Genomic DNA, 20,017 nt, shown 5'->3' with positions numbered 1-20,017 from the left:
GAATAATATCATCGATATGGTCGACAGGTTGCACATATCCTAACGTTTCACCACGAAGTAAGCCAATTGGGTAGTTGCAGTGGTTGGTGACATCGGGCATTGGCAAGCTAATAGAACGCGTTGTTCTTGCCCGATTGCGGACCTACGCTGAAGAAAATGACCTTCTCCCTCCCACGATGCTGGGCTTCCGCGCCCACCTGTCGACGCGAGACGCGCAAGTGCAAATACACCACGACTTCCTTCGCACCCCAACGAAGGCCCGCACTCGCACCGTGCTCCGTCTAGATCTTCATAAGACATTCGACTCGGTGCGACACGAAGCCATTGTCTCAAACCTTACCGCCATTGAACCGGGTGAACGTACGTATAACTACGTATGTGACTTTCTTTCGAACCGTACCGTTAAAATATCGTTAGCCAGTGGCTCCGCCTCTAAACACATCACACTCGGAGACAGAGGCGCCCCTCAAGAAGCGGTTTTGTCTTCATTTCTATTTAACCTAGCTATGTGCACACTGCCTTCTTCACTCGATGGGATCCCAGGCCTTCGTCATACCATCAATGCAGACGACGTCACGCTGTGGACGACTACGGGTTCAGACGTCCAGATATAGGAGACCCTCCAACGTGCGGCCGACGCCGTCATTAGCCACACTACGCAGGTGGACCTCACGTTCTCGGAGAGCAAGTCGGAGCTCTTGCTGCTTTGCCCTCCCGACTGCCGTCGGTACAAGTACCCTCCCCAACCAGCCAGAGGACGGTGTAGAGACGGTCTAGAATAGAGGTGAATTAATACTCTTTTCTTAAGCGCACGTGAAAAGTGTGTGTGCCTTCATCGATTTAACTGTTCTGAAAATGCATTTTTTTCCAGGCCACGCGATCGAATTCATAAATACACAAGCGTGTATCACTTAAACAATCTGCCCCCCCACCCCTCACACACACACACTTTTATTTAAACGATGCCTCGGAAATTTCGGGACCTTGTTTTCTTTTGGGCGAAGCTCCTTATGGCCTGGCTCACGAGCGTCTATTACCATCACCATCATCATCAGGATCAGTACAAATGCAGGGACGGACGCACGGACGGACGGATGGATGGATGGACAGATGGGCGCACGGATGGACGCACGAACTGACGGAAGCAAAAGCTTAAGGATGGACGGAAACGCGGACGGACCGATGAACGCTTCGCCCCACTCATCATCATTCACTCCGTGGATATGCTGTGATTTTTTTCTTTATAAGATGACCATCTCCAAGCAATGTAGCACGCGTCCACATGATGTCGCGTGCGAGCTTAAAGGTGCAATGTCTCTAACATTAGGTGAGGGCTCCCCCACCCGATACCGGATAAGCACCACAGTTTCGGAAAGCCTTCCGCAAAAACTGAACATTGTGCATGGCCTAGTGCAGAGGGCAAACTACCTGCGTGAAACGGTGCCTCATACACATAAGGTGCTATATATGAAAAGAGACACGTGAGGTAACACACAACCTTAAAAAAAGTAGCGAGTTTGCGTGGTGTAGCACTGGTCTTCGCGTTGATATGCAAACTCGCAGAGTTGTGCTCGCACATACCAGGAAGGTATGCTCAGCTGTGTAGAGACCGCAGTAAAAAGGACGCTCATCGTTCTAGAACTTAGACAAGAACCACCATTTTACGAAGTTTATACATATGTGCCTAATCATGTGCGTCTTATCCTCTTGGCTAGGGTTCCCGTCCACAGTGGATGCAAATTAAGCGCTGGACGCACAAGCAGCAACATCAATGAAGTGAACTATCCTGACTTTACTAAAACCTACTTCTAATATTATTATTATCGCACAGTTTCGAAATTCTTCAAATGAAATCGAAACTTTGAGACCTTCTGTTCAATGTGACGAAAACTTCGAGCCCCTTAAAATTATGATGTAGAGCACAAGGTGTAGCACAGGGCAATTTATTGTTAGATCAATGCACTCTGGGTGCTCCCAATGAATGTTTACTTACACATACTTGGTTTGGTCTTTTTCTTTTAAGGTTACCATCGTGATCAAGTACAAACCACTTTGAAGAATTTTGATTTTAAATAATATGAAAATCTGGGGAAAATGTTCTCAAAACTTTCGTTTTGAGAACATTGTGCGAAACTCACAGCAACAGTTGTAGACTCCTTGAGACCATTCGCACTGGGTCATTTCAACATAACCATACATGATGATGATCACCTCGTATGCATGGGCCATGTGTGATATGCCTCCTTCAAGATATACAGACGAGTTTTCTTTTTTATATACGAAGCTTATTATCATCGAGCTCAATCCGGTGTACGGCGTGACCACTCTTACTCCGCATGCGCGCCTCGATCCCCTTTCTCCTCTGTTATGCTTTCCGCGTCTCCCGGCTCGCGATGGCGATGCAGGCAGCGTCTGCTGGTCTACGCTCGCTTTCCGGCTCGTCTCTCCTCCAGGCATCTCTCACGGCGGCGTTCACACCTCATTGCGGATGCACGCCCCCTCTCCTACCTACGCTCCTCCCTCTATTTCGCCTTGCAACACCGGCGCCGGCAGCGTGTGCTGGCGAATTTCTTTAATTGAAAAAAAGGCCGAGTGCTCGCGCAGCACAACCGTTCCTTGGCAAACCCGTACATATAGGCACTGGATCTTGACCTCCACAGTAGTGTCGATGGGTGATTTCTCCTCTAAGTTGTTGAACAATAAAATTCTCAGCGTGCGCATTAACTAAAAGTGGACTGCGGGTCTCTGCGTCCAATCGGAGCCTTCTGTCTTTGATTGCACATTAGCAGTGATTGGCACGTTACAGTAGGGAAGGCTGGTCCATCAGAGTGTGCCTTGCGCCTCCCCGAGTTTCTCTCCTGGGCAACTTCGCATGAGCGCAGCGTCAACACCACCATTAGTGTAAGCGTTAGCGCCCGCTGCTTCGCAACTACACATCGTTCTCTTTAGCGGGAGATGGTGTAATTTCTTTGAATGAAGATATCACAACTGAATGAATTTTAGAATCTAGTTCATTCAAGTGTATGACAAAAAAATTTATCACGCGTGTTACCTTTTTCTGAAGTCCTACAACATTTCACGTAATTAAAACCAAACAAAAGGAAAAGAAAAGGAAGCTCAATTTGCAGCGACATTTCTTGTAGGTTTTAAGTGGAGTGCTTATAATGTAAATGAAGAGTTACTACATCAATTGAAAAATCAAGTTGCCATCGGTAGGGTCCAAGCCTACAAATTTCAGAGAATTCGGCCGATACTTTAAAAAACAACGCGCGTATGACGTCCGATGATCTACAAGCATTCGCAAGAGGAAGAGCTCATTCGTCCACTTCAATTAATTTATAATAACACAATAATTATTATGACACAGCTATAACCTAAAAACAATGTCTCATGTACTTTCCTTAGCTTCCTTATCTGTCGATTTTGTTAAGCAGCATCTAATCGATAGGAGAGCCATCAATCAATCTCTAATGCTTCATTAATTCATAAAACACCCACTATATGACGAATGCTTCATAGAGAATGGAAGTCATTGTTGAACGAGCAGAAAATCAGCTGCGTGAGCCAGCCTTCTTACAGTGGGTAAGTGCCACATCTGAAACGAACTGACACGCGCTGCGCCTGACACGAGGCGAGCGTGCGCTGATACCGGCAACGGCTATTCCTTTACCGGACATCACGTCAGAGTGGCTGCCCGTCCTCGAGAGCTTCTCTCGCAACTCCTTGCTTCCGCTGCCGAGCCTTTCTCTAGTGAGCTCAGCTAACAAGGTCAGTACTTGGCGACACTGCCCGTTCTGCTCATCCCCTAAAGGCCACATGTGTGGACAAAACTTTCAATTACCCAAGGTTTCTTAGGTGGGTTACTAGGTTCATTACCGCAATGTTCATGGAAGTGGTAGTTGAATGATTTGGAAAGGTTCATGATTCTGTGACGGTGCAACGCAAGGACCCGAAACACTGACGATGTCTTCTTTGCCGTCAGTGGTTCGTGTCTTAGCGTTGCGTCATTACATATTTATGAACATTGTTCATGAACAGGACACAACGCAGAGACGGAAGGTACAAGATGGTTCATTGTAAAAGTAATGCTAATGTGTACTTAGTTGGGCTAGTATTTTCATGAACAGTGAGTCCCAGCAGTACAAGCTACCAGACGCCGAGTACACAGGAGACAGCTCTGTGTCCTGCGTGCTCAATGCCCCATTTTATGCGCTCCCTGCTGCGGTGGTCTAGTGGCTAAGTATACTCGGCTGGTGACCTGCAGGTCGTGGGAACGAATCAGCTCGGCGGCTGCCTTTCCTACGGAGGCGGAGTTGTTGTAAGCCCGTGTGCTCAGATCTCCAAAGCCCTTCACTGCGGCGTCTCCCATAATCATATGGTGGTTTCGGCACGTTAAACCCCACATATAAAGCAAGTTGTTGCGCATATTTTCCTTGGACACCTAATAGTCATATTTATTGGCGCAAAATCGGGTAAGGCTGACGTTACCTCAGGAGTGCCAGAAGGGTCAGTACTTCGCCCCTTGCCCTTCTAGAATTATGTGAACCACATCAGTGGTGATGTCGATTCTTCTGTACACATGTTCGCATATGACTGTGTGCTGTATAGAGCAGTTCATGAGAAAGATGATTGTGCAACTCCGCAAGGTGATATAGACCGGATCACACAGTGGTGAGCAGATTGGCACACGGAACTGAGAGTTAAAAAAAACTGTGCACACGTGTTTTAAAAAAAATCAAAAATATCAGACTCTTTAAAACGGTAATAGAACTAAGCTAATGCCAATATGCGATTTTAAATTTTTGGGAGCGTTCTCATGTGATTTCTCATGAACCCGACAGACGGACTACGTTATTGCCAAAGCATCTCGGACGCTCGAGTATCTCAAAAAGAATTCCAAACGATTTTCGGTCACTGTAAGGACTTTATATACTTTATCTTTCCAATGTACGATCAACGCTTGAGTATGCCGGTAAGGTTTGCGAACTCTGGACACAAACGAATACAGACAAACTGGAAAGAGTACAAAGTAAAGCAGTGTGGTTTTTTTTCAAAATTATTCATGGCAATTTAGTGTATCTGAGACAAAGAAGTTAACTGGGCGGGACGGTCTTCAAAAACAACGCCGTACTCGTAAAATGAAATTGTTCCATGACATCTACCACTCACCTACGGAAATGAACCGTACAAAATATTCGGACCATGATTCAGACATAAAGGAAATATTGTGTACAAGTATCATGTATGAAAAGTGCTTTTTTCCGAGTACAATTACAGCTTGAAACCGGCTGCCGTCTGAAATTGCGAGAATAAGTTCGAATACAAGGTCTGTTCAGGCGCTATACGTTGTTACTGTTGGTTGCCTGTTGTATAGGCCATGTTGTATCGTAGTAGTATAGTTGTGATAATATTTCTCTGTTTGGTCATAGAACCTGTATTTGTGCTATCTACTCCCCTCCACCTCCACTGTAATGTCTGTGAAGGTGCTCTGGGTATTCGAATAATAAACAAATAGATAAACCACGACACCATCGCCGTGAACTCGCGAAAACATACAATGTGACTTGAAGGTGACACGAGATATCTGCGGCATCACCAGTGCACAAGTTCCGAGATTCTAAGTCGCCATCCAAGATTCTAAGTCGCCATTGCCTTTTTGGCAGCTTTTTCATCAGCTGCTTGCTATTCAGCGGCTGCTCGTGAGTTCGTCCCTGAAGAGAGCGCGTGATAACCTTTAGAAAGACTTTGTAACCAGCTGATGATGATGGTGACAAAGGCATCGCACTGCACATGCTGCACGCGAATGAACGCGAACTGGCTATGCAGGCACCACGAAATTTCGTCACTGTTCGAAGTGCCATTTCGCGCGCTAGATTATACACAATTGTGTGAGTTAACTTGTTTCCTTGGATTCCTTGCGAGATTGGTTGGTAACAACAGAATAATTAATTATCAATCTTGTGTTGCAGCAATCGTTGGGCTGCATTATGATGAATATAACTTTTAGTAACACAACGCGAAGCCCCACTCTCCCATAAAAAAACGCACCAAAATATTGCTGCCAGTTCACCTTTGAAGGTAGGTTCTCCAACCACTATTATTGTAATGCATAAAGTACGTTTTTGTAATGCAATAAATATTCAGGAAAGAAAAAAAAAACAAACATTGGGGCTGTCACCTAATGCAAAATTTTTACATATTATTTATTTATTTATTTATTTATTTATATACCTCAAAGGCCCCTATAGGAAGGAGCTTTACATGAGGGGTGGGCATATCTACAAAAACAGCTCTTCTATGATGCGTTTGAAGATGGCTTGGTAGGAATGAAGCACTGCCTTGGTGGGAAGGTCATTTCAGTCCCTTGATGTGTGGTTGAAGAATGAGGAGGCATGGGAGATAGTGTGGGCTTGAGGGGGGTACACGGTCTTTTCGATATTTATCCTGTTTGCGGAAACAAGCGCACATCTGTCCGTCCATCTATCTATCCGTCCTTCTATCTATCTATCTATCTATCTATCTATCTATCTATCTATCTATCTATCTATCTATCTATCTATCTATCTATCTATCTATCTATCTATCTATCTATCTATCTATCTATCTATCTATCTATCTATCTAAACTGCTGGTTTGCTCGTATGCCTATGTGCAGGAGAGCTTTTTTCGACCATCAACAGTTCGTGGACCTCTTAAGAGCTCCGAGTAAATAAAACCAAGTCACCATGGGTAAGTGCCAGCCGCTACGCTTTCATTTGTTTCTGTGGCATGCTGTTTAACAACGTATTCTGCCGCGTCTGATACTTAATTCTCATACTCTACACGCAGGTGAATCTGAGATAAGTAAGTATACGAACCAACACACTGAAAGTATCAAGCTCAAGTACTCGTTCCTATTATACGACATACGTCATTCATCTAAACAAAACCCAAATCTTTGAATGCGTGCAGATATGTGTGGTTTAACGTCTCAAAACCCCCATATGATTATTAGAGACGCCGTAGTAGAAGGCTCCGGAAATTTCGACCATCTGAGGTTCTTTACATGCACCCAAGTATGAGCACACGCACCTACAACATTCTCGCCTCCATCGGAAATGCAGCCGCCGCACCTGGGATTCAATCCCGCAACCTGAAGGTCAGCGGCCGAGTCAGTGGCATACCAACTCTTTCGCGAGTGAGGGGAGGGGGGGGGGTGGCTGACTTACCTCACTCGTCAGCTTTGATTATATATATATATATATATATATATATATATATATATATATATATATATATATATATATATATATATATATATATATATATATAAACAGCATGCAAGGAAAACTCTCACAGTGGCTATGTTAGCAAAATTTCACTATCTCGTAAGATTGCCTCGTAACAATTTCATTCTACCGCAAAAACATAATTGAGGTATTACTGTTGTGATCGAAAACTATGCCTTACTTGTTGGTTTCGCCAGCGTGCAGCCCAAAATGACCACTGTAGAAAGTGGGAGGGGGTGGGCTCAGCCTCCCAACTTTTCTCAGTAGGGGGGGGGGGGGGCCTGGTGCTCCTTTTGCCTAGACCACCACGGTGGAGCCTTCAGATCTGTGCATCATAACGGTAAAGAGGCCTTGCAATTCTTTCGGGAACGTGGCCAGAAAACGCTGCCTATCGATAGTTGGGGCTCCCGAGAACACGTGAGCCAAATAATATGACGCAGCTCGCGAACTAGAATTTAAAATAAATTCTCCAAGTTACCTGAAATCGCTTTCTTTTCTACCGAAAAATGACACTACAAGCTTAGAAATAACTGCGTCACAGGCCAAGTATCAGCTATTGGCTGTCTGAAGCAAGGTGTGCTCGGTGGTGACTAAGTCCGCCGTAGGAGGCTAAGACTCGTGCACACGTGCACGCGCGATAGCACTGAAAAGCGACGCACTTTAGAAAAAAAAAAGATAAAATGTGCTCAGTGTCTTGAGGCGCGTGAAAGGTATTGTCTTCCTCCATGCGACCTTTGGGACATGAAACTAAATGCTGAGAAAACCGTATTTATGTGCATTACTAACAAAAAGCAACCATATGAACATCAGTACAATCAATGGTCTTCTTATCTCTGTGCTCAGCTTCTAGCGCCTTTCGTCAGGACGAGAAAATAAAGAATGCAATTCAGCGTGCGACAAATCTTGGTAACTCCGCTCGTACTGGACAGATTCCAGAAATATTTCTGAGCATGAATTCGCGTGGCAATGAGCTCTTTTAGTGAATTCATTCTATGGCTACGTAAAAAGTTTTGCAGCGTCCCTTTATAAGAAAAGAAATCACTATTGCGCCACCCAATAGCTTCAACTGGGGCGCGGATATGCTCCTCACTTGATTCCGAGTGTGCTGTTAAGCATGTCACTTAGAATAATGTCTACTCTTTGAATGGCCAAAAGATCTGAAAGTGTGAAAAAAAAAGGCACAAAAAGCACGGAAAGAAGTTCTAACGGTGTGGGGTGATATTTGCACCACGCTTTGAGATGGGTTGCTTTGAAAAGCCGCTAGAATGGTTTTTGATTGTATCGTACTTGACTCTATTAGCTCTCTATTATCTTTTAGGCTAGCCCACTTGAAGAGAAATGCGAACGACTAACAATGTGCAAGCCGCTGTTATTATTGTTTTTGAATTTTCTTGTGGCTTTTCCATATTTTGTCACCATGTGAAATTTTACGCATTTTGTTAAGAGAGACACCTAAGAATAGCAAAGTTAAAATCAAAATGACGTAATATGCAATAAAACAAAACGACGCAGAACGTCTTACAATTGTGAACCTCATTTATTAGGCTAGTTCATGCGTGAGCGTTTTCTAACCTTCGATTTTGCTCTCTTTCAGGTGAGGTGGAATTGTCAAGTAAGAAGGACCACTATTATATTTAGTTTGTATTGGTCTAAAGCATGCGTGTAATAACTTTCACGAATTTTGGCCGCATTCAGGGTGTTTTTCGTCTTTACGACATTGTGACATGAAAAAATGACTGCGCTCGTAAATAGTCCTGCTGCTGTACTTATATCGCACAGGAATTAAGCGAACCTCAACCTTGAATTCACACAGTAGTGCGTCCTAAAGTGGTAAGCATTAGCTTACCACTTGACCAACAGGATTACGATATTCGGAAGATACGTGTACAAATAGTAGTGAAAAGCAGCCACGCTAACGCCGTAGTTGTTCACGCGCATGGCAAAGAACGAATGGATTAATTATTGAATGAAATAATGAATCCATCCTAATTTTAACATTCCAGGAAGCACATAACACTGAAATGTTATAACAATATACACTGGCTGAACACAATAGTCAAATTCTTTACATACAGTAAGTGCTCTTAAGTCGTGAAACTTCTTCCGCGTATAGGTAGCGAAAATAGGCTTGACATCTTCAAGACAACGAAGTAAGTTTCGATGCCAATTGGCGGGTCTGCGTAAGACCAGCAACGGAAGCCACTGACCAGAACCTCCGTGAGTAGCTCGTGGAAGTCATCGCTGAGGCCACAGCTGGGCACACTTCAGTAGCATTGATTTAGAACCAAGGCATCGATTCAAACGTGTTTCTGCAGATCCTCTGCGTTACGCAAAGGCACCTGACCTTTGCTAAGTGTGGTCTTATCATATCGATAAAAGTGTACGCTGCAGTGAATAACAGGATAGGCTGCAGCAATCACATCCTCGTGTCCCATTGCATGAAAGAGGAGGAGAGAGCTCTCAGTGAAAAGCAGAATCATGGAGGCAGCATGAACTCGCTTGTTTGCCACATTACAGGGAGTGGGCAGGTAAGGAAATGAATGCTTTGTGGCGCAGAGATTGGAATATGAAGACAGGAGAGGCAGAAAGACAGATGCGCGCCAACTATCAATTGTTCCTTGACAGCAACAGAGGCTAGCTAACGAAACTTCCCAGCATGTGCAGGTTCGAGAAGTGACGTCATATTTTTTGACGTACCTGCGCATGCTCGGCAGTTTTCTCGGTTCGCACCTTTGTTGTCAATGAACAGCTGCTAGTTGGCGTTCATCTGTCTTTTGTTACCGTCTTTATGTTCCTTCATGTTCCAAGCTTTGCGTGACAATATGTTGAACTTCGCGCCGCCTCACCCCAAAAAAAAGTTCTTCAAGGGCACTGGGTGGAGGATGGAAAGAGACAAGAGTATGGAATTAGATTCATGACGAGTTTTGCCGTGGAAACTAACTTGCATGTACATTCCCTTGCAGCAACCGACTCCAGCACAGCTAGTAAGTGTAACAAAGCGTATCTTTCTAGTCGTCCAAGAAAGTTCGCATAAAGAAAAAAAGAAGAGCAGAGAACGTACTAAAGCACGTGGACAGCCGCTTAGGTGAACAGTGAGGAGAGGAGGGTAAGGGTCATTTGCTCAAAGCCACAGTTTCGACAGGTGGCGAGGATGAATACGATAATAATAATAAATAATAATATTAATAATAATAATAATAATAATAATAATAATAATAATAATAATAATAATAATAATAATAATAATAATAATAATAATAATAATAATAATAATAATAATAATAATAATAATATAATTTCCTAGGTGCTATGCAGCTTGGTTTCACCACATCAAGCACGTCCTCCATTTTTTTTTATTGCCGCATAGCGCAGGCCTGTGCCATTTTGTTTGCGGATGTACGCCCAAAGGCGTGCACATGCCGCAGGCGGGAGAAAAAATCGCCGCTGCCTCCCCCTGCTCACATAAAATGGGGCGCTAGTTTTGTCCCTTACAGGGACCGAATAGAGAAGGCGCTGCCGCGACGAGCCTTTCCCTAAAGCTATCATATACAGTAACTCTAATTTTCCTCTCCCCAACTCCCTAAGGAGGAACACCAATGTGTACGGGTCTAGGCGTACTATGCCTTATCATAAACCGTTCTATGTTCCAAAAAAAAAGAAAACCAAGTTTTCACAAAAAGCACTTGAAATTACTTTGGTTCGTTTTTAATAGACATGGTTCACAGTTACAGGTGCTGCTTCTGACGGCGGGTAAGTCTGGCAATAAACGCGCTGCTGAACGTTTTTCGCATTCTTTCCTTAAAAAAAATCTATGCAGGAAGCACTGTGGTGAGAATGCTTGTTTCACTTTCCGTAGCGTGAAACTATACCTAGGCGGGCAGAAAAGCTAGGACTGTCGAATCATACACTAAATCACAGTGACATTAGCCAAAAACATTAGAGTAAGCAAAACCTCGAAAATAACGTTACGTTCAATCAAAACATCATGTGACAAAAATACACGACACGTAATTCATGAGTATAGTCATTTAGTGCAAAACGCTCCGTGTAGAGATTAAAGGTGTAGTTTTTATATTTTACGTTGTAAATATGGACGCAATCGTGGAACTACAATCTTTGGCGTGGGATACACGAGATTTGGCTGTACAGCATTGGTTTCATTGGTAAGAAAACTTGTACGCTACTATACATGTAACGGGAGCAAACTCCTTAAGACTTGTATTCGAGAGATTAATCTCCTTGAAGACAACATGAATCACTTCTCGAAACTATGGCTCCGACAAAGCTCCACCTCCCCCGCCCCCTTTTCAAGAAGTTTTCAAGGATTTTTCGCCTCTTCCAAGTCAATATTCTCCCTAACATCAGCCCTTTTCGTGAGTCATACAGTGTTTATGGTGTCATTTCACAATCTCATGAAAGGACATTGCATTTTCCACCAAAAAACGACAGTGGTTCGAGCAAGACGGCCCTCATGGTCATCGTTCTGCTTGTCGTGGTCGGTATCGTCGGTGTGATCGCCTACTTGGCAGCCTCTTCGAAGGCAGGTGAGACTTCCAATAGCGTATCGTGACATGAGCTTTCCGTTAGGCAAAGTATGACAACTATTCATTGACACGATATCAAAAAAACATTCAGGTGTGAAGCGTGTATACACGCTAAAGTTATACCGAGTGTTCAAAGCTTCATGTTTTTTTTTCTAAATTCATTACTGGGAAGAACATTGGAACCACTTTCGCAGATACATTATGTATCTAGCGTGACACGAAGTGAGACACTGACTATGCTGTTGGTGGTCTGATCAACATTTATTAGTCACCTTTCAAGAGGTAGTAACAAGTGGACATTTTTGTATTGAAATGTTGGAGGCATGCAGTTGCGTGCGTCGTTTGGTCCGACTACGGGTCAAAGGCACAGGAAAATATGATAATGGTTACGCTTCTACTACCTATTGGCGATAGCAAGCTCTGGCTGTTCGTCGCATTGGGGAGGAACATTGCGCCGATCTTGCTCACCTTGCATGTGTATTCATGGAAAACGCGAATAAACTTTGAAGCATGATATCTCGGAGTAGAAACATACAGAGGAATTGTTCCAAAGGAAATGTGTACAAATCTGTATAAAGCAACTGCCTCCACGTTTAAAAAAACATATCTGTATGCTGGTGTCATAAAAAGTTATTTCAGAAATCTTTTTAATTAAGTGACTGGCGGTGATAATTTTGGTATCACTTTTTGTCCACATTGATACATAATGGTGGTTCTCATGTTACTCCTAGGGTTGAACATTAGGAAAACTATGAATCTTAACTTTGAACACATGGTAATCACTACATAAAGCGGAACGACTGTATAAACGAGAAAAGAAAAACAAATTGGCAAATCCCACGCACTGTGGGAATCAAGGATATGTGAAACACGAGTGAAAAATGTTAATATGTCACTTTAAAATCAGCGCAACGTTACGAGGTGGAGGCGAATGATGCCGTACATGACTTCCGCGTGATGTTTATTATGTTTGGATGTGTCGTTTACCTTCGTCACCTATTCACGTCACGTGACACCAAATTTAGTATATGTGGAGCTAGCGAAACGGCCGCGAGCACGCTATGAGCGTGATATGTTGTCATGTTCTTGCATGACAGGCGTGTCAGGACAATCATGTTTGCCCCAGTCATATATTTCTTCATTCATTGACGTCACGCAACACCAAATTTGGTATAATGCCGAGCTAGCAAAACGGCCGTGAGCGCCTCATGAAGGGCCCAATAGACTCCAACGTAGCGTTGAAACGTGCGCACGCTGGGCACAGCGACGCATGCGTTAGCAAAACGCGAGCACTCTATAGTCTGACCGTGGTGTAAGAAAAATAATTTAGGTCTGGACACTCTCCGCCCGCCGGGAAGGAGAGCGCTTCCAGATAATGTCCGCCTTTAATACATGAGCCGGCCGCAGTTTCGTGGGGGGCGCTGCGACATGGGGGCTTAAGAAACCTATTGCGACGAGGTGAACGTGCCTTTTTTTTTCGTTGTTGTTTTTCACCCCATTCCAGTTTTTTTTTTAACCGTGCACGCTAGCCACCACGTTTCTCGTAAACGTACTCGCGACCGAAAAACGTGACGTGCGGCGAACGCCGGAATCGGGAGCACGGCGTTAGGAAAAAAAAAGGGTTATACTTCTCACGTGCGCCCTTACGAACGCTATGCACGCAGCTCGTCTTCTATAGGACATGCGCCGGCCGCGGTTGCGTGGGAGGCACTGCGACGTAGCGGCCGAGAGGAGGAAAGAGGTGAACATTATGTGGAGGCTCCGACGGGCGGAGAGTCCACACCTAAATTATTTTTCTTGCACCATGAGTTTGACGAGAGAAGTGACCAGCGTCCGTCAGCGTGGCCCGACGGCAACCGACACGAAATGCGACATGCTGCATTTCGCGCCGATACATTACCCAGACAACCCTGCGTCTCCCTCTTTTCGGGACGGAGGGATGTCGGATGCGCTGAAACGCGCATGCGTCAAAGCAACGCAGCACGGTGCGCGCCTGTGACTGTATACGGCATGACTGGTGGCTGGCGTGGCAACGCCGGCGTGATGCGACTAAATAACTCCGGCGAGCACGCGCACCACGTCACGTAAAAATGCATTGGCTCCTTGACTGTGGCATGTAGTCATATTCTCACATGACACGCATCTCATGATTATCATGTTTACACCAGTCACGTACCTTCGTCATTCATTGGCGTCACGTAATACCAAATTTGTCATATGTGAAGCTAGCGAAATGGTCGCGAGCGCATCATGAGCGTGGCATGTAGTCATGTTGTGACATGACACGCATGTCATGATTTTCATGTTAGGGTCTGTCGCTTGTGTTCGCCTTGCAATCATGCGATACCACGCCAGTTTTGAAACATGCCATGTGAACGAAACCACCGCAAGAGCTGCAGCACCATTAAATGTAAATCATGACATTCATGACATACATGTCATGATTTTCATGTTATGACTAGTCAAATATGTTCTACATACAGTCATGTTTTGCCATACCCAGTTTGGTATCGATACCATAATCGAAGCGACCAGGAGAGCGACAAGTCGTAGACGGCTATGTAGATAGATAGATAGATAGATAGATAGATAGATAGATAGATAGATAGATAGATAGATAGATAGATAGATAGATAGATAGATAGATAGATAGATAGATAGATAGATAGATAGATAGATAGATAGATACGCTCAAAGTCGCTGATTTTCATGTTATGACTAGTCAAATATGTTCTACATACAGTCATGTTTTGCCATACCCAGTTTGGTATCGATACCATAATCGAAGCGACCAGGAGAGCGACAAGTCGTAGACGGCTATGAATATAGATAGATAGATAGATAGATAGATAGATAGATAGATAGATAGATAGATAGATAGATAGATAGATAGATAGATAGATAGATAGATAGATAGATAGATAGATAGATAGATAGATAGATAGATAGATAGATAGATAGATAGATAGATAGATAGATACGCTCAAAGTCGCTGAAGTTTGCTAAGAAATGTTTCGCATTCAAAATCGCCTTTGTTGGCTCGACAACTTTGAAACTGTTGAGACATCTCAGCCGAGATGGATTCGCCTGTCTTTATTGGCACTCGGCTTGCGTTCCTTGGAATCAAAGCTGCAGGTTAACCTGCCGATAGCCACTCGGCTTGCGTAGGAGTCTTCTGAGCCTGAAGGTTGTGTCGCATTCGCTTGCGCTTCGCCTCCACTTTCCTCTTCCATAGATCTGCTGCGTGACATCTAATGGTGTCCTGTATTGGCAGATTCCTACTCTGCTCTAGCGGAGGGCAACCGAAGAAAATCTACCAACGGTACACAAGCGCTCCCGGTGGAACAAATGACAGGGTCAGAATTGAACACGATGCGCGTCTCTGTTCATGGATAAGTAGACCCACTGGGTGCTTTGAGGCTATATGCTAGCAAAGTGTGAGCGCTGTAGAGTCCGAAGCGAGGCGCGACCGACGTGAACGGCGTCCATCGGCGCACCCGCAGTTTAAACCGCTTCTGATCGCTTGGTGCCTGCGACTTCTGGCAAAATCCATCGCTTTTCGCAGAGCAGAAGTTTCTTCCTGGAGTGTACATTGCGGTGGAGGTACTTCGAATCTTCCCATGAAACATTGATAACACTCTCCATCTACCAATGGAGGAGGAAAAGTGCATTCAAAGTGCTCGTAATCTGCTCATAGATGACACCATTGCCCTCAGTGGTCTTTTGCTATCACTTCGTTGGATTGTACAGGGCGATTATGCTTTTAGTGAAGCGTACCTTATGGTGCAAACACGCGCTTACATTACAAGCGTGCAACCTGATCGGTGTTGATGAAGCGAAAGCGAACTTTCAGTTCTGATGCAGTGGCCCATTTACTATATCTATTTTGATATTGATTGGTCATGTAGCGCTTTCTCACAAATTAGTTGCTTTTATGACGGCAAGCGAGATGACACGCTAGTCTGGCCACCTAAATCACCCCCCACATTAAAAATATTCCACAAGCGTGGTTAGGCGAGAGCAAAGCCGAAGGAGTAGTCAACCTTAAGGCAGTGTATAAAATTAGTTTACATGTTCAGAACATATTTATATGTGTGTGCAAACCATTTCATTCATTGTTCTCAATCTGGGAGAAGTACTGCGTTCGTGTTAGAATACGACGCATAACACTACTTGCAGAAGCCTCAAGCAAAACAAAAAACAAATACAGTTTATTCACGGAGTTAATGATAATGAGTGGGGTAAAGCGTCAATCTGTCTGTCCGGCCCTCACTTTAATCATCAACCAGAAGAATACCCTACCGCCATCTAGTGATCTCATATACAACTTTACTTATACACACACACTGCCATCTAGTGAGCAACTCATAAACTAGGGCTAGCTACACACTGTGTACTATCGACGCAGGAGGGAACGACCCACCCCCCAAAGAGCATCACCCTAAAAAGTGAGAAAAAAAAATGGAACAGCTGTTGATCTCCCCGTCAGAAGGTTTGGTGTAAAGGAAAGTGACGCTTGTTCCCGAGGAAATAGTTGACTGACTACTATACATTCATATAGCAGAACGTGCACAACAATTTTTTGTTATTGTTAGGCAGCCATGAAGAAAAAGAGATAGCACAGGTAGCTTTCCCCAGGTAACTTCCCATGAAGCACACGGATACGCAGCGCTTGTGTGTCCGTGTCTTCTCTCCAGTGGGTGGGTGTTCGCCTATTCACTCCCTCTCTCTCCAAATGCACTATACTCCGTTTCATACATCAGGCGCAACGCTGTGAAGGCTAGGAAGTAGTCCGTAAAGAAAACACGAGGTGTTGCTCCGCGCGGTTTCGTAGCCGAGTGTAAATAAAGAAAAAAAATGGTTTCGTAGCCGAGTGGTCTGACGCGTCGCTCCGGAGAGTTCACCGTAGTTTTAAAGTGCATAGGTTCGAATCCACGTGGTGCCATTTTTTTCATAATTTTAGCGAGTTCAATTCGAAATCTTGTTTTTTTTTTCAGTAACTTCAACTTACTTACTGACAGCTTTGATGTGCGAAGCTTAAAAAAAATTCGCGCAGGAGAGGTGGTCGAGGACGCAGAGCTGGACGCCATTTTTTTGAAGCTGCCACAACAAGTAAAAAAAAAAACGGCGGCGTGGGTCGCGGGGAGAGCGAAAACCTGATACGAAAGCGACAAACATAAATTACCAACTCGCATATTTGGATTGTTTATCCGACAACACAGGCGTTTGTTTTTTAACCTGATGACAAATATGTATGCTTAGAAGTTTCCTGAGAAGCATTTATTGATTCTCGTACACCCCAAGCGGCGCGCTACTTTTTGGTCGCGGCAGTACACAGCACAAACAAGAGCGCTAGCTTTGACAGCGTTGCACATGATGTATGAAACGGAGTATAGCTCACCGAGAAAGCAGCTTCGATGAGGTTCCTATGAAGGCGCTTGCTCCTTTCGTTCGAGTTACAATTCCCGTGATGAACGAAAAAACCCAACTCCCGACAATAGGGTGCTGCACAAGATCCGGAAAAATATATGAAGATATTCGCAGCGAAGCGCACAGATGCATGGCCAGGATGAATGCTAGGAGCGACGCTTTCGCGAAAGCCATATACTTGCAGTGTAAGGCAATGGTACGATTACATTTCATTTGGAAACTTGCCGAACGGAGCGACGACGCTTTGCCGGAGATAGTTGTGAACACGATGCATTACTTGAATCTACCACTCCCAGATGGTGACACAAACTTTGCAAACCGAGAGCAGTGCGATGGGATAGAGTGAGACAGGTAAGACGCATTTGTGGAGCTTCCAGAAGACAGAGAAAAAAAAGTCTGAATCGACTACAACCTTGTGGTTATCAACCGTCTTTTTTTATCTGCGTAATGCATAGAGAATTTCCGGTAAGACTTGCGAACGTTATTACCCTGAGCAGTTAACCGATTAATTTCTTGATTTGTATCAGGTGACGCGAACAGATAGAGTGAGCTAATTTTTAATGTGTCAGTTTAAGCAATTTTATGTGTATACGCCCACCACAGCACTGTTCATTCAAATGTTGAAGATATTGTTACGCCACGTATGTGCCGGACGAAGAAGGAAAAAGAAGCAAGGGGTGTGGAAGAAGAAGATCATCATCATCTGCCTGCGCCGATACGGCTCGTCCCTCGAACCGTGTATCAATAAACCCCCAGACGCCTACTGAGGTCGTAACAGAGTGGTGGAAGGTGCTGGGTATAGGAACCAACGACGGGACCGCTACCCCTCGGATTTCGCCGGAGTCGTCGCCTCGCCGGCCTGCCTCCTTCTTTGGCCATCATGCCTGACGAAACAGAAGCTCGGGAACCAGTCCCCAGCAGTTCTTGGCCGTATCACAGAGAGCCACGAACCTTCTCCGGGAGGGCCAATGACGACGTGGACTCATGGCTCAAACATTTCAAGCGAGTAAGCAACTGCAACAAATGGGATGCTGCCTCCCAACTGTCACGCGTTGTTTTCTACCTCACTGATGTTGCCCTCGTTTGGTATGAGAACCATGAAGATATTCTGACAACATGGGAACGCTTTGTTGAAGAAATCAAGAAGTGTTTCGGCAACTCAGCTGCAAAAAAGAAGCTTGCCGAGCAGAGTCTTGCACAGAGGGCCCAGCTATCCGGTGAGACCTGCACCGTGTATACTGAAGAGATTTTGAGGCTGTGTAGGGAAGTCGATTCCAGCATGTCGGAAGAGGACAAGGTGGGGCATTTGCTGAAGGGAATTGCAGAAGATGTTTACAACTTCCTTATTAGCAGGGAAAGCCTGACTTCAGTGTCTGACGTTGTACGGCACTGCCGCACGTTTGAAACCCTGAAGCAGCGCAGAATAGCGCCTAAGTTTGGTCGTCTGGCAAATGTCACCTCAGTAGCCAGCATAGAAGCGGCCTCAACTGGTGACCTTTCGGCAACCATCCGCCAAATTGTTCGGGAAGAGTTACTCAGACATGGCGAAATGACACGTGAACGGGCAGCTGCCACGTCTCCATCCTATTTCCCGCAGGACACCACTGCCCCACAGCTTACAGTTTATGAACATCCATCCGTCAACGCAACGGAGGTTGCAGGGCCTCGGCGTATTCAGCAGTCAAGTCCGGTTTTTTACGAGCGATCACAGTACCCTCAACGTTTCCGTTCCGTACGCCCATACCACCCACCGACAACTGATTTCATTGAATCTCGGGCTTACGCGAACGCTCGCAGACGTGAACACTTCGAAGAACGGCGACGACCTCGTCCTGCGCCTGTGTGCTACAACTGTGGTCTGACTGGTCACATATCGAGGTATTGCGATCGTTCGCGCATACCACGCTATGATCAGTGGACAAGCTTGACCGATAAACCTGCTGTCCCACCTTTTCAAGGACACTGGCCCACCGACTCAAGACCCGGCAGCAGCTTCTGGCACGGACACTGGCGCAACAACTCCCCTGCCTCTGATCGAAGTGTGACGCCACCTCCTGCGCCTCGATCCCACCGGTCTCCATCGCCACGGCGCCGCCCATCGTCACCACATCAGGAAAACTAAACAGTGCGGCCGATGGGGGTGAGGTCGCTGGTGACTTGCTGCAAAACGAAATACCCCCGTCTGTGTTGATGTTCAAGAACAAGGTAGAAGTTTTTGTTGATGGTGTGTGTACGATGGCTTTGGTGGATACTGGTGCTACAGTTTCGATTATGAGTGCTGCTTTTAAACACCGTTTAGGACAAAAGGTGATGTTTTTGTGGGAGAAGGCAACAACATTCTGTGGCGTTGGTGGTAACTCGCTGTGTCCCATTGGTGTCTGTACCGCAGAAGTGTGCTTGGGTGATCAAGTGTTTGTCACAGAGTTTACGATTCTTCCAAGGAGCACACACGACATAATCCTGGGGATTGACTTCCTTCGAATGTGTGGCGCCACTGTTGATTGTAGAAATGGAGAGGTGTACATATGTGATGCTGCCCCTGGAGAACTATTAGAGAATTCAGACAGGGAGCACGGTGCGCTCCGGGTCAGTGAAGATAGCATTGTGCCGGCATTCTCTGCAGTCTGTGTTCCTGTATACTCTTCACGCATTGAAAACAGTGACAGTGCGTTCGACGCATTAGTGGAGCCCTTTCATCTCAGTTGCATTAAGAAGAACACATTGGTGCCGCATTGCATAGTGTCACTCGTTCAAGGACGCACAGGACTATGGGCG

General features: G+C 45.1%; 1 protein-coding gene and 1 long non-coding RNA gene across 2 annotated transcripts in view; both read left to right on the top strand.

Moving 5' to 3' along the window:
* Positions 1 to 3,677: 3,677 nt before the first annotated feature.
* Positions 3,678 to 10,333, top strand: LOC142774408 (uncharacterized). The gene is made up of 5 exons (XR_012886385.1): positions 3,678 to 3,768; positions 6,656 to 6,729; positions 6,829 to 6,843; positions 8,863 to 8,880; positions 10,232 to 10,333. It is a non-coding gene; the product is annotated as an uncharacterized LOC142774408 (long non-coding RNA).
* Positions 10,334 to 10,994: 661 nt separating this feature from the next.
* Positions 10,995 to 20,017, top strand: part of LOC142774253 (uncharacterized) — a 30,475-nt gene continuing 21,452 nt past the window's right edge. Inside the window, exons 1-2 of the mRNA XM_075874642.1 lie at positions 10,995 to 11,018; positions 11,718 to 11,812. Coding sequence (XP_075730757.1) covers positions 11,740 to 11,812 — 73 coding nt within the window. The 5' untranslated portion in view covers positions 10,995 to 11,018; positions 11,718 to 11,739. The remainder of the gene's footprint in view (positions 11,019 to 11,717; positions 11,813 to 20,017) is intronic.

The sequence above is a fragment of the Rhipicephalus microplus genome, chromosome 10 (assembly GCF_043290135.1).
Source record: "Rhipicephalus microplus isolate Deutch F79 chromosome 10, USDA_Rmic, whole genome shotgun sequence".
Taxonomy (NCBI): domain Eukaryota; kingdom Metazoa; phylum Arthropoda; class Arachnida; order Ixodida; family Ixodidae; genus Rhipicephalus; species Rhipicephalus microplus.
The sequence above is the reverse complement of the archived record's forward strand: the minus strand, read 5'-3'. Positions and strand labels throughout refer to the sequence as shown.